General features: G+C 31.7%; 1 protein-coding gene across 1 annotated transcript in view; it reads left to right on the top strand.

The window, feature by feature from the left end:
* Positions 1 to 15,264, top strand: part of Gbe1 (1,4-alpha-glucan branching enzyme 1) — a 267,726-nt gene that overhangs the window by 42,472 nt on the left and 209,990 nt on the right. The window contains exon 2 of the mRNA XM_010602875.3: positions 5,254 to 5,423. Coding sequence (XP_010601177.1) covers positions 5,254 to 5,423 — 170 coding nt within the window. The remainder of the gene's footprint in view (positions 1 to 5,253; positions 5,424 to 15,264) is intronic.

The raw sequence follows: 15,264 nt of genomic DNA, 5'->3' as shown, positions 1-15,264 counted from the left end.
CTGGTGTGAATATTCTGCAACAATGCATAAGATTCTAATAAGATTACTGACATTTAGAAATGGGAGGAAAGGAGCTAAAGGTGTAGGGAAGGTGTGATACGTAGGGGAAGAACAAAAAGGGAAAAGAAAAAAATGTGAGAGAATGAAAAGATGAAAATAAAGTGTTTGTAGATGGGGAGGGGAGGAGGGGGTGAAGGGAGGGCAGAGGTAAGGGGAAAAAAAATGAGAATCAAGACTTGCCATGTAAAGGTACATGATCCCAACAATGAATGTAACTGTACTGTATCCCTAAATGTACCAATAAACTCAATAAAAAAAAAAAAAAGAAAAAGATGACTTTAAATTTGAGATCTTATTTAAGTATATCTTTTGTGATTAATGGTGATAATACTTCCATTGCTTATCACCTTCTGGAGCTTGGATAACTTGCATATTTGTCTGTGCCTCTTTATTTCCTTTGTAAAAAGAGGATTAAAAGTGTCAGTATAGAGATCACATTTTCTATTTTCAACAATGTTTTATTTATATTTGTACAGAATGCTAGTTTGAAAATTAGCTTTATTTATGTTCTTGGTTGCTGAAACTTTGACCTAGTTTTTAAATATCCTTTAAATTCATAGGAAGATATTAACAAGACTGTAAGGCCACAGACATGATGAGCTTGCTGTGTCCTCAGGCATTTTTCTTTTTTGAGCTACAGTGATTTCAAAGTGAAGTGTGTGTTCCTGTATCAGAAGCTATAGGGCTGACCTTGAGGGAAGTCAAGATATTTAGTTAAAGTAATAGAGTGCTATAATCCTGTTGCCATTGAAATTTTACCAAATGGAATATTTGAATATATCCTATGAAACTTCTTAAAAGTGATTATTTAAAAAATTTAGACCTGCAAATATAAAGTGTCATACCCACATCAATAATAATATTATTATGCACTTTTTATTATATGTTTACATGTATTTTTAGCCCAAGACCAGAGAATTTGTTGATTGTTTATTCTGTTTGATCATTTTATTATTATTTCTTATGTCACTTAATATGGATTAAAGTTTCCATATAATGAAAAGTGCAGCTGACCAATATCTGGAACAAATTACAAATGATTCTTATTATATCACAGAGTGACAAATGACAGTGAGAGATTAAGCAAGATGGAGAAAGAGATATAATAAGCTGTAGGTAGGGCTCTAACTCCTGATGGGAGAAAAAGACCACCAAGCAAATGGCCCCACATTTATTTATAGTGGTAGAGGTAAGGCATTCTTCTTTTTGTTTGGTGGGGGCGGGGCAGGGTTTCATTAGGCAGTTCAAGCTGGCCTTAAACTCACTGTGTAGTTTAGGCTGGCTTTGAACTCCCAGTGATCCTCCTGCCTCAGCCTTCTGAGTGCTGGGATTATAGGCCTGTACCCCCATACCCGGCTACCTGGTTCTTCTTAATAGTTCTCATCTAATTCATTGTTTGGGTACTCATGGCTACTCAACCAGTTTCCTATTGTTGAATATGTTTGTTATTTTCCATGGTTTAGTTTTATAAATAATGCCATAATGTGTATCGTTACCATAAATGTCTGCTTTCTATGTGATGTTGACAAAGAGTAAATTTCTAAAATTAGGAATTAGAGTATGATTTTGAAATTTTCATAGCTGATGTGAAACTATTCTATCATTTTATTCCAACAAAGTACATTTGAGAATGCCTATTTTCTGAATCCTTACCCTGTCTTCACAGACTAGTTTTCTAAATGGGAAATTGAATTTTGTTTTTGTTTTTTTTTGTTTTTTTTTTGAGACAGGGTCTCACTATGTAGTAGAGATTGAGCTGGAACTCACTTTATAGCTCAGGCTGGTCTCGAACTCACAGCGATGATCCTACCTCAGCCTCCCAAGTGCTGGGATTACAGGCGTGCGCCACCACACCCAGCGGAAAATTGAATTTTGAAATTTAGATTTATTCTCTCTCTGTCTCTCTCTCTGTCTCTCTCTCTCTCTCTCTCTCTCTCTCTCTCTCTCTATATATATATATATATGAGGTAGGTAGAATATTTTGTGATACATATTTGGGCTATTTTTCTTTGAAATCTAGGTTTTATTTATTTTTTTAAAATGTTTAAAATTTCGACTTCTCTGGAAATCTCTGTATAATAACAAAATTATATAAGGTGTGATCGAAAAATACAGTGAATGCTCTAATTAAAAAACATCATAGTAAAAGACACATTGCTGTTAATCCCCCTCGAAACATTCTCCCTTCAAACATGTAGACTGCATAATTCTTGCCATTTTAAAGCATTCTGGAAGTTCTTTTTGTGAGTGTCTTTTGATGAGCTGTTGTGGCTGCCTCATTGTCCTGAATCAATTCAAATCATTTACCTTTCATGGTCATTTCGACTTTGGGGAAGAGCCAGAAGTTGCAGGATGGCAGATTTGGCCAATAAGGTGGACGAGGACACAGTGCAATGTTTTAACTTGACAAAAATTGCTGTAGACATTTGATCAATGAATTCTGATAGCAAAATATGGTGTGTTTAAATGAAATAATTTATTACAGTAAAAGACACGTTAGCATTAATGCCCCTCACAATGCTTTCAAAACTCCCTCTCATGGTGAACATACCTATCCCTTCATTCTTGGCAAAGTTCTTACTATTTTACTGTAATGTTTTTTTTTTTTTTCAAAATTTAAACATTTTTCATGTGTTTCTATCACCCCGTACGTATTCCAGTATTGTTAGATATGGCATTATTTCTCTATGGATTTAAAATGCCTTTTTATCATGTATTTAATTTCTGTACCTTCTCATGTCTACTTCAGAAACTCAGTTTTGTTCTGTAGATCTGTCTTCAAATTTTTCAGCTGAGTTTTCTAAAGTTGTAATATTCAATAAAATTCCTATGAATTAGAAAGCTCTTTTAATAATGTAAATTTATATTGTTTTAGAAAAGCTATAATTTATGTTGCTTAAAATGGTACTTGTTATATATAATTAAAACAATGTAAGGCAGAAGGAAAAAATAAAACTCACTCCCAAAAATAATCATCACTGCTATTAAGGGAATATCATTCTTGTTATTTTTTTATGCTTCTCAGGATGTAGGCAGATGGAGACAAAGCTTGGTAGTTAGAAATAATGTAATGAAGCACATGTGAAACAACGATTTAAATTTAATTATTTTTTGTTTTAAACAATGAAACAACTGAAATGAAAAATTGAAAATATTAGTGAAATTCATATATCTTTCTGTAATATATTATTTCCCAAATGTCTGAGATTAATAAAAAGATTATAAAGAATAATAATAACCTTAAATTTCAGCCAGCAATGAGTAATTGTTTGCAGTATAACTGCATCTCTCTTTTACTCATCTTTCTTTATGTATGTATATGTGTATTTTACTTTGCCTGTTCGGATTCTGTTTTTGTGATCACCTTCACCCCTTTCTTCAATCGGTTACCCATCATTGCGTTGTTTTGTACTTAAAGATTCAGTGCATAGCCATACTTCTACAATATCTATTTCTGTGTGTTTTTTTTAATACTTTAGTTGTGAATTTTTAAATGAGAAGCAGTTTTTCTCTTTTCAGCAGTGGTACATTGGTAATATTGACTTACAAACCTTACTTGACAGTATTTTAGAAACTCCTTAGATTTGTGTAGGAATTTGTCTCGAAAAATTATTAGATCACTACTTGTCCTTTTTATAAATTATAGGCTGTGGCTTTATCGTTTGACTTTTAATGTGATACACCTGATTCTCTTTGGAAATATTTATCTTTTACATTTCAGTAGCTTAAATTTTCATATGTTTTATTTGTTTCCCAAATGTTTCCTAAAAGAGCAAACTCTTTTTAGTATGAATTAATTCTTTATTTCATTGGAAGTCAGCAGTTTGACTTCAATATCCATTTTATTCTTCAGAATCACCAACAGTCCCCATTTGAATGTTTGTTTTCTTTTTCTTCGCTATTTCAGTGCTGTATTTTAATTTCTAGCTATTTTTCATTTGATAGGCCATTTTGCTGATTTATTCATTATTTTTTGGTAATATATTTTGATCTTGCATTTATTTGTTTTTTAGGTCTGCATTTTTGTTTTACCACTCATTTTATTAACCTCCATTTTGTTGTTTGTCGTATCATCCCGTTACTTTTCAATCCATTTTTCAGTTGTTCCATAGAGTGAAATATTTGTAGGAATGCTCTTTTTTCAGTATTGTTGGGTTGTGTTTTATTAGTCAGCTTCTGAAATTTTGTGTCTTCCCTAATCCCTATGTATATTGATGCCATCTTCTGAGAATTTCACTGCTTCCCCTTAGGGTTTCTGAGGTGCCCAGAGAAGCTTATTGGCACTACCAATCCATTATGTAGTTTTAGCTCCTTTATTTTTGACTGGGAGTTCCTGTCACATTTTTTCAGATTTACCAGAGTTTCTTCCTACTTTGCTTCTCCCCAGATATAAAAGGCACTTAAGGAAAATAGGCAGTATCAGTGCTGAATTTTGGTGTATTTTGGTGTATCAGTGCTGAGTCTTGGGGAACAGGAGTGGGTCAGGAGCAGCCATGTGCTGTTCTTGGTCCTGCTTGGGAATCTCCAGTTCTTTTTATGGCCATTGGCTTTTGTAATTTAAGTGATGTATGTTCTTGCCATGCTTAGATGCTTTATGGGAAGGTTTGACAGACAGCAGCCCACAGATGAAATCATATCTAGTTCTTCTTTGTGTGTCAATGAAGTGTTACTGGAAATCAACCTTGCCCCCTCATTAACATATAGTTTGTGGCTCCTTCCATGCTTCAGAGACATAGTTGAGTAGCTATGACAGAGACCATGTGGCTGGCAAAGCTTAAAATGATCATTCTGTGCCTTTTTATAGGAAGTCTGTGGAAACCCTGTTGTAGGGTAATTTTATTTTCTTTTTAGTATTTTGACTGCTTTATTTTTATTTTTTTAGAAGTCAGAGGAGAGATTAGGGATTTTTTTTTTCATTGTTATCTTGACATAGAAATTGCTCTTCTAACTTTGATGCAAGTATATGTAAATATAATGTCATTTTTTATACCAAAATGTTTGAAATTACAAAAAAATGATAGGTAGTTTGGTTCATCTGACCTAACGATTTTTTATAATCCTAATAGGCAGCTACTACTAATAAATGAAATTACTTACACTATTCTTTAATGATGCCTTATTTTCTTAGACTAATATACCCACTTCATTGTACTCTTTTTTGAATAATTTTATTTCTTTTGCACTTTTTCAAAGGTATAAGAAGTTTAGCCACATTTTGAACAACTTTGGAGAGAATGAAGGTGGTATTGATAAGATTTCCAGAGGCTATGAATCATTTGGCGTTCACAGATGTGCTGACGGTGGCTTATATTGCAAAGAATGGGCCCCGGGAGCAGAAGGAGTTTTTCTTACTGGAGAGTTTAGTAAGTACTTCGAAAGTGTTTATGTTAAATTATAATGTGGCCAGGAAGAAAGAACAGTTTTGAAAATGAAATAACTGGGAAAAGTAAGCATTGATAAGATGTCCTTGATACAGTGGAAAAGAAATATCAGAATGATCATAACCACAGAGAAGTATAATATTTAAAGTTTAATTTTACCAAACTCAAATATTTACATAGGGTATGTATTACTTCGTTTTTTGTGACATTCTAGAATTGGCAAAATTGCAGGAATAGAAAACAAATTATTGTTGATAGGGCTTGATGATAGGAGCTAAAGGTTGATTACAAAGAGGCACATAGGAAGAAATTTCAGGGCTTGTGAAAATATTATAAATCCTAATTGTGGCAGTGGTCACAGGAGTATATATTTATTGAAATGTATAGAATTGTACATATAAAAAGAATGAATTTTACCCAAATATAAATATTTCAAGGAACCCAACTTAACAATCTTTATTTTATTTATATTGTCTAAGATAGCACTAATAGGAATAAAATGTAAGATAAAATAATTCCATTTTTTGTAGTTATATTATTTAATTGAACATATATGAACACTATGTACTTAACATATAATCAATATAAAAGTTATTACTAAGATATTTCATTCTTTTATATTATGTCTTTGAAATCTGGTTATAGTAAGTACCATTTCAGATAATTAATTTTAATGGATAATATTTCATACAATATTTTGATTTAACAAAATTTTCAATTTAAAAGTAGGTTCATTATCAGTGTTTTTTCAAACAAAATTTTTCCAGGAACTGATTCTAGTAACAGTTTTAAAATTTAAACTTACTGGAGTAATTAAAATAAAATATAAAATTTCATTTATCATTTACATTGACCTCATTTTAGGTTTTCAGTAGCCACATGTAGCTTACTTAGTCCTTTGTTGGAAAGTGCAGATCTAAGGGTTTAAAATAATTCTATGTACAGTCACAAAGAGTAGATGATGTCAGATGCTTGTATTTCTAGAATGTTACTTGAAAATTTACTAGACAATTTGTAAAAGATGATGAAATCTAATATTTTAGATTACTTTGGCATGATGATTATAATGGCCTGTATTTTGAGAATAGATTTTTCACTGAAATTATTTTTAATAATGTTTCCTATACACAAATATTTATTTCTCCATCTTCTGTGACTATCTTGACTACCAGTTTTTGTTACTAGACTATTGAGACCTTAGCTTATAATGTAGGAATCCTTTGATACTCTTTTATTTCTTTTTTATTTCTATTTATGAGATTCATAGTATTTATTGAAGGTGTTCATTTAATTTTTAAATAAATATTTAAATTGAAACTAAAATAATAATCACAATTAACATTTGATACTCGTATTTGTTTCCCTTCCATATTTATGATCAAACCCATATAATAGGTTTAGTTAACATAAAAATATAGGAAAGAAACTGTGAAATCTAGATTTGTGAACTAAGATGATGACTAATGCTGACTTATTAAAAATGCCGAATGTCTGGAGACTGTTAAGCTTTACTTAGTGCTTAAAAATACAGTCATTTAAAAATCTTTGTAAAAAGAAAGTAATAATTATATGGTCCCTATCTGAACACAAAAGGCCCTTTGTTAAGGTTTAATTTTTACTCTAATTTGATTTTTAAAATTCCACCTTTTGAAGTTGTATTGCATAATTTTGTATGCATATCTTGAAGATAGCATTCAGTCAATAATTTTCAATCAACAAATACTTGTTTAATGTCTAAGGTCATGAAGAACATCAGATTTAATCAGTGGGCCTTTCTGTTTTACTGGAAAGATAACAAAGTTTAAGGTAAATGAAATTGTGAGAGAAAATAGTTAAGAACAGGCAGTATCTTGGAGAAATTTAAATGTCAAATCCAAGTTTTAAAAATATCTGGATGAAAGGATATCTACTTTTCTGCCTGTGGTTATAGAATCTTAAGGCACCTTCTTCATATAAGAGATGTCAATATTTTTTTCTCTAAAAATCTTTGAGTTTAAAAAAAAGTTGAAAATTGAGATTAAACAAAAATAATATGAACTAATCATGTGTTTAAAAGATTTATGTAGAAAATGTATATATGGATATTAAACAAATATGAGTAACAGAATTTTGGTAATTATCACAGTGTAGCTGAAAATCTATCAATACATAGAGCATAACTAATGTTTTCTTTTTTTAAAAAACATAATTAAAGTATTGTACCTGTTTTGTCTTTATTAACTTAAAAGTTTTCCCCTGAAGATAACTGAACAGGAAAAAATTTTTTTTTTTTTAGTTTTTTTCTCTGGGTTAAAATAGATTAGAAAATTTTATTGTAAATCTTCTAATATCTAAGTTTGTATTAATCTGGCAAGTCCATGTTAATCAGTTCACAAATTATAATGGATTGTTAACTTGAAAATTTAAATAAAGGTGACAATGTTCTATGTGGTTTAGTAATGGTATTAAAATACTTTCAAAAACATTCAACTATTTATATCATCTTATACATATGAGTTGGTTAATTGAAATGGTAATAAATTTAAATAATTCCAAGGAAATAATATATAGATCTTTTAACAGAATTTTTCTTCTTTGTCATTTTATGTAACAGACATTGAGCTTCTAATATAAAATATCACTATCTAATATTAATCACTTAAAGAAACAATTGCTTTATTTTCAGAAATTTAAATAGTAATATGATTTTACTTATATTTCATCATGAAAATTTAAAATTCTGATTTTTTTTTACTGACTTCCCTCTACCCTTCTTCAAAGTTAGTACAAAATAGACCTTCAAAAATCAACAACAAATAATATTATCTCTGCTAATGGATAAACTAATATTTATATTTACCTGAAAAAGAAAATGTCAATAGTTCACCTTTACCCAATTGATTCATCATTTATTTGTGACAATTTTTCAGATGAAATTAAAATTAAAGAATGGATAGACTTTAATTCTGTATTATGGAAAATGATTCTTGTAGTCAAAATACTTTAGCATCTTGTCACTATGTCTCTCATTCTCTACACTTTTTAAAAATGGCCTATAATGTCCATTTGCTTTGCTCATGGTTTACTCATAATTGCTTGTTAAATTTTATTATTTTAGTTCTTTTTTATCAGCTGACCTGAGGATATTTTAGTTAAAAGTGCTTAGAGTAGTCAAATGTAAATGACCTTTAAGAAATAAATTGCCAGGAATTTGTGTTTAAAATAAAATAAGGATTTAGAGTTTGGAAACACAGTTGAGCTCTCTAAACACTTTTATTTCTCTCTGCCTTAGTGGGAATAAAGGTGATATTTGTCTTAACTGCCTCACTTGAAAAACTTACACCATATTCAGTGCTACATTAGTGTTAATCAACAAAATTGGAAAAAATTGTCTCAATTGTGATAGTCTTTTCTTCTTAAAATATTGCTTTTTGTTTAAAGAGATAGTTAAATCTTGCTAAAATTATAAACTTTATTTTCTCCAAACTTATCTTTTGCCATTTACATTTTTAAAACTTCTTGGAAAACAACTTCACATTAGATAAAGCTCATATATTTTTCTTTATTTGGAGAAAATGAAATGATCATTTCTTTTTCTTTCACTCACATTTAAAGAGCCAGCTTTTTATGCAACTAGCAGCTACTGCAGCAACCCAAAAGGATAGTGTGCATGTATGACATTCATCAGAATTGGAATCTTACCACCCAAAAGGTATTTCTGGGCAAACTAGAAAATAGTTTAAAGGTTTGAGAAGAATTTCTAAAACTTTGAATCATCTGCAATATAGGAAAGACTCATTCTTTGGAAAATTAAATGTGATTTAAAATATATTTGGATTTTGGTACTAAATCATGTTTATTGCAGGTTGCTAAATAATTGAAGAAAACTAGTTACTTTCCAGTATCAAAATGATAATAAGAAAGTCAGTAAACTACATATGTCAATATAAAATAATTGGGTTCCTATTCACTATAGGTGAAAACATTTCATTTAAAATTAGTAAGTCTAGCAGCAAGACACCTTTCAAATAACTATATGTGTGTCATTGATAGCCTTTATATTTCTCAATTCCACATGATATGAAGCAGTGCTACTTAAAATGTATTCAGCAGATGGGTCTGGTTTCTTCAGCTAGAATCAATATGCAGAGGTATTGTCAGATATTGGGAGTTAACATTTATTTATTTATTTATTTTTTCAGCTTTAATTGAGTTTATTGGTACATTTGACGGATTCAGTACAGTTACATTCATTGTTGGGATCTTGTACCTTTACATTACAAGTCTTGATTCTCATTTTTTCCCCTTACCCCTGCCCTCCCTTCACCCCCTCCTCCCCTCACCATCTACAAACACTTTATTTCCATCTTTTCATTATCTCACATTTTTTTCTTTTCCCTTATTACCCTTCCCCTACCCATCCCACCTTCCCTACACCTAAATTTATTTCATTTCTGTTGAATCTAATAATAACAATACTAAATTGGAGTCTTGCATTTTCAGTCTTTTTCTTTGGATTTTTGAATAAGTTTACTAATTATCCACAAGTATTGGTCTTGAATAGATTTGAAGTTTAAAGTAATTGGTTCATCATCATAGTTTAGGAAACACTGATCTGGTGACTAGTATCATGTTTATTGGTTTAGAAGTCCTTTCTGATTGGAAAGCATGATTCTGATATCAACTGTTTTTGGATTTCCTTAGTCAGTATTCACTGTGGTGTGGCATGTTACAAATAGCTTTAAAATTTTAATGGCTTATAACAATAAAGGCTTCATTCCTGCTCATGTTGGCTGCCGTTGTCAGCTGTGACTCTGTCCCATGTGTCAAGCTCTTTTGCAAAATCTAGGACCATGGAGAACCTCTCTATGATGGCCTGTGAGGGTGAGAAAGAGCAATTGGAGGAATCCTAGGATGACTCTACATGCTTTGCCTTAGAAGTGGCAACTGTGATGATTTGTGCTTCCATTTTGTTAAACAAATAATATGTAGCAGGTTTGTGTCAGTGAGGCCTGCAAGCACAATACTGTTTTACTGGGGCTCCTGAAAAATAGGGACTCATCATTCCAGACATATGTCCCTGAAGTACAGGTAGAGCTTCTGAGAGACGACATTAGCTGGTCTCATTGTGACAGCATTATAGAATATACTTGCAGAAATGAAGATGACTATGAAGTCACGAGGTTATATAACCTTACAGGAGCATTGTTTATATGTGTTTGACTAAACAGTCATTATATAGCCCATGACTATGTATATGAACCTAGGGGCAAGTAACACGTTATTATAGTACAAAGTGTACATTTTCAAGATTTTTTGATATTATACATATATATATATATATTGTGGGAAGGAAATTGATTAAATAGGATAGTGCTGGAGGCTTATATTATTGAGAACATTTCTTAGAATTACTATTGTCTTCTGAATTCCAGTGGAACGTCAAAGAAATCTTTTGCCAAGTAGACATTTTCACCTCCCTGTGAATCAGTAGTTTGTGAATGCATTTTGTTATATGACTTCTTTTTAGTTTTCTTATTGTGATGTTTCTAGAGAGCAAGTGTTTAGGGGTGATTGGGAACTTGATGTTTATTTTGGGAAAGGAGTGGTAAACTACAGGTAGAGATGTATGGCTTTTGGGCTATTTACCAAACGAGTGCCAACGCTGAGAAAGGGCTTCTGTTGATGTTCGTGATCCTAAGATAAGCAAACAATCAGCAAATAGGTGTTTTAAAAAGTCTTTTGTACTTGTTCTGGATTTCCAACATCAACTTTCAAAACATATCTGCTTTCCAGATTGAGTGGATTTACTTCTGCTTGACAGGCTCTACTATAAATAATACCTAGTGATCCCCAAAGGATATAGAGCATAGACTATCATCTGCTGCATGTATACTCTTCAGCTTTTACCAGTTATACCATGTGCTAATAGGGAACTATTTTTTTTACCGGTCCCATGAATGCTAATTTTTCTCATTATAGCATGATATTATATAAAGTGATGAACTTTTAAGTGTGGCAACAAAGAAAGTATTGAATTGTAGGAAAACAGTAAGAACAAGTTGGAGGACATATTTTGAATTAAGTGTACACAAGTGAACTGAATTTAAAAAGATAAAAATTTAACTGAATTTCACATGTAAATTATTTTTCAGGCATCTTTTAGCTTCCACTCCATTTTAATCTAAAGGGAATTGGAAGTTACAAATGCTGCATTGTAGGTATTGGTTTATATAAAAAGATTTAAAATCCTTATTGAGGATCTAGATTCAAATATATGGCTTTAGTCTTATATTGGAAGATGAGTGAATATATACTTATATTTATGTTTTAAGTTAAAATATTTGAATGTATGCATGCATGTATGAATGTGCACATATATTAACATTCTCAGATTTAAGCAATATTTTCATTGCATGTACCAACTTTGGGCCACAGTTGTGGTAGATAAGAGAGCTTCCTTTTAATGCCTAAAGGGATTATTTTTATGGGGAAGAATTTTTACTTCCTGAGACTTTAAGAGATTACTGTTAAAAACCTAATGCTAGAAGGTAGCTTTTGAACTGTATGAAATAAGTAATAATTTTCTAGCTTCATATTGCTTTTTGAAAATAAATATCCTGTTGAAAATTTATGCTGTGTGGATAACATAGTCCTTTCTGTTAGATTTCAGTTTTGGTATTTCACTTGCAGTTAATGTCTATAAAATTCTTTAAAAAATTTTTAGCAGTTTTCTGAAATTTTGATAACTTTATCAATCAAAATGATTTCATCAAGTTCACCATTTACTAGTACAAATTTATATTATTCTCTTATCAAGTTTGATGATTTCTTGAAGGAATCATATTCTATTTTATATTAGGCAGTCACATTTATCTGAAACTGTGATTAATTATAACATATATCCACAGTTTCTTTGTCTTGATCACAATACAACTATTCATTTTAATTTCAAATCACATTATTCAAAGAAGCTAGTATTTATGATAGACATTCAAGGCAATCCCAGTTTACTTTGTTGATATTTTCTAATGCCACAGATAATGTATCTGAATATAATTTTGTATCTTGGGAAAGGTTTATAGAAATGTGTTAAATTTGCCAAAGGTGGACAGCATCGTGTGTTTCTCCCATCTAGACAGTTGTCGCAAGCAAATCAATTAGAATTTCCTGATTGGCCTTGAAGCACCAATGTTTGAATCTGTACCTCTTTTTTTATATCATCCATATTTTTTTCTTTTCCCTATTACTGGCTTTAATTATTTGTATTTTGATTCATATCCAGTTATTTTTTTGTTATAAAAATTCACAATTATTTAAAAATTCAAATTGATCTTGGAGGAAAAATGAAAGTTGATCTTGTTTGTAATTTGGCAGTTCCTCATGTGAAGCTGAAAGTAGTGACTTCAACTTTTACCGCCAAGCTCCTTCTCTCATATGGATTCCTAAAAAATGATGCCGCCATCTTGTTGTTTGTAAAAAAGTGGCAGAAGTACCTCAAATATGTTAGAGATTAGAAACCTGAAAATACTGTTACATTTTCTGAGTAAGAATGAACCATCTTCAATGTCAGTGTCATTTTGCGAGAAATTGTTGCCCAGCAACTGTGCAGAGACACATAAGTGAGCCTAGGCTCAAATGTTGAAAGCCTCAAACATACTCCTACTTCTTATATTTATTTACTTTTTTTAATTTTAAACTCTTAAACATTGAGAAATGCATAACTAATATAACCACTTTAATGCACATGTGCTTCACTGTTTTTTCATATGTTTACTATGTTAACAGTTGGAACCATTCTGGAATTATTACCATTGTCTAATTCCAGAACACTTTCAGCATCCATGAAAAAACTTCTTAACTGTTGGCAGATAGTATATTCCCCTCTTCCTCCTTTAAACTGTTATCTCTTTTTTGTCTTTATGATTTTTCTAATTTGAACATTTTATATAAGTGTTACTATACAACATGTGACTATTTCGTGAGCATCATGATTTTTAAGGTTCAGACATTTTGTGTTATGTCGTAATATACTGTACATCCTTTCTTTCTTTCTTTTCTTTTCTTTTTTTTTTTTTTTTCCAGTACCAGGGATCAAACTTGGGACCTTGTACTTGCGAGGCAGGCAGTGGAACCATTGAGCTAAATCCCTGGCTCTCATCCTTCCTTTTTAATGGCCAAATTCCACTTATATACTATATTCCAGTGGATAGATACTGGGTTATTTCTATTATGAATAGCACTGCCATGAAATTAGTGGACATAGTTTTATATGAACACTTGTTTTGATTCTCTTGAGTTGGGTAGGTGTTATGGATTGTATGTTGATGTATCTCCAAAGCCTCTTGTGCTCATAGGTGGAGCTTTGGATAGGTGGCTGAATCTAGGGAGTATGAATGTGGATTAAGGGTGTATGATTATTAGATTAGTCTACTGATTGGTTTATCATAGTTCTGGGTGTAGATAATTGGAAGGCCCACCCTGGGTGTAGGTGGCACCAATTAATAGGCTTGTAGCCTGAATGAAATACAGGGAAAGATGGAAGGCAGGCTCACTGCTTTCTGCCTACCCTGCTGTGAACTGTTTCTCCTCTGCCATGTCACCTGCTTTGGAACCAGTTGACTATGGACTGAAACCTCAACAAACCATAACGTAAAAATTAACTTTCCCTCCTTGATCAGGGTATCAGGTATTTTGTTCCAGCAATGAAAAGTAACCAAAACAGTAGGTTATTGTTCTTACGAAATGCAAGCACTTGTGCTGGCCATTACTTTATTTTTCCATGGCAACCTTTCATTCTTGGCGCTATTTGTCATATTTCTCAAGTTCTCTTGACCTCTGTGTTTCTTGAATTAATGGACTAAGGGACATTGGTAGAAAACTAGAGGGTGAGAGGAGGGGAAAAGTCAGCAAAGTCTCCCAAAACCCATGCCCACTTTTGCTGATTTAAACCAAGTCTGCCTCTCTTGGTAACAGTAGTATTTTTCGGTGCTTGTTGCTTTTTTCTCTTTCAGCAAGTAGATTGTATGTACCTCAGACAACCCAGAAGGGGAGAAGTGTTAATGAATCAAAGTATTGTGAAGTAAAAAGTTTCCAATAATTTATATTAGGCCTACAAGTGGATGCTAAGACAGCAATCATAATGATCAGATTTATGATAGCCTCCAGGTTCCTGAGCACTTTTGAGAGTCTCAGACAGATCCCAGGGTGTTTGCTAGAATGAGGAAACAGAATGATTAGTACAAAGCCCAGGCTTTACTTCACATCATTTAGAGAATCACAATAACCAGAGATAATTGTGATGTGTTTTTCTCGATAGACACCTTCCTTCTTTAAATTGTTCCATCTCTGCATTATATACATTCCTGTTCAGAAGAAGAAAATATTTCTGGTACATCAGTTTCTTCCTCTCTCCTTCCTTCCCTCTCTTCCTATTTCTTTCTTCTCCTCTTCCTTCCTTCCTTCTTGCTTTCCCTTTCCTTCAGCATTTCTTTTCTAATCTCAATCTTCAGCAAGCCTGTACCTAAATATTAAGAAGTGAAAGAGTGTCAGGCTTACAAAAGTGTCTGGGTTCTTAAGGAAAAGAAGGTTGTACTTTATTTCATAATATATATAAAGCAAATAATTTTGTATTATAAGAGGTATCTCAAATACTGTTAAGCAGTTTATCTATGATTGCCTGTACATCTAAACTCTAGACAAGATATGTCAAAGTTATTTTTCTGTAGTCATAGAATGTAATTTTAAAGGAAGATGCTTATTCAAAATTATTTTATGCCCTAAATAATGCTGTAATTAGTATCTGAATTACTATGTTTATATATGTACACAAGTATATATATAT

This window comes from Fukomys damarensis, unplaced genomic scaffold, assembly GCF_012274545.1.
Source record: "Fukomys damarensis isolate Sample0158 unplaced genomic scaffold, DMR_v1.0_HiC HiC_scaffold_24, whole genome shotgun sequence".
In the NCBI taxonomy this organism is placed as follows: Eukaryota; Metazoa; Chordata; class Mammalia; order Rodentia; family Bathyergidae; genus Fukomys; species Fukomys damarensis.
This window is presented reverse-complemented; position numbering and strand designations above follow the sequence as displayed.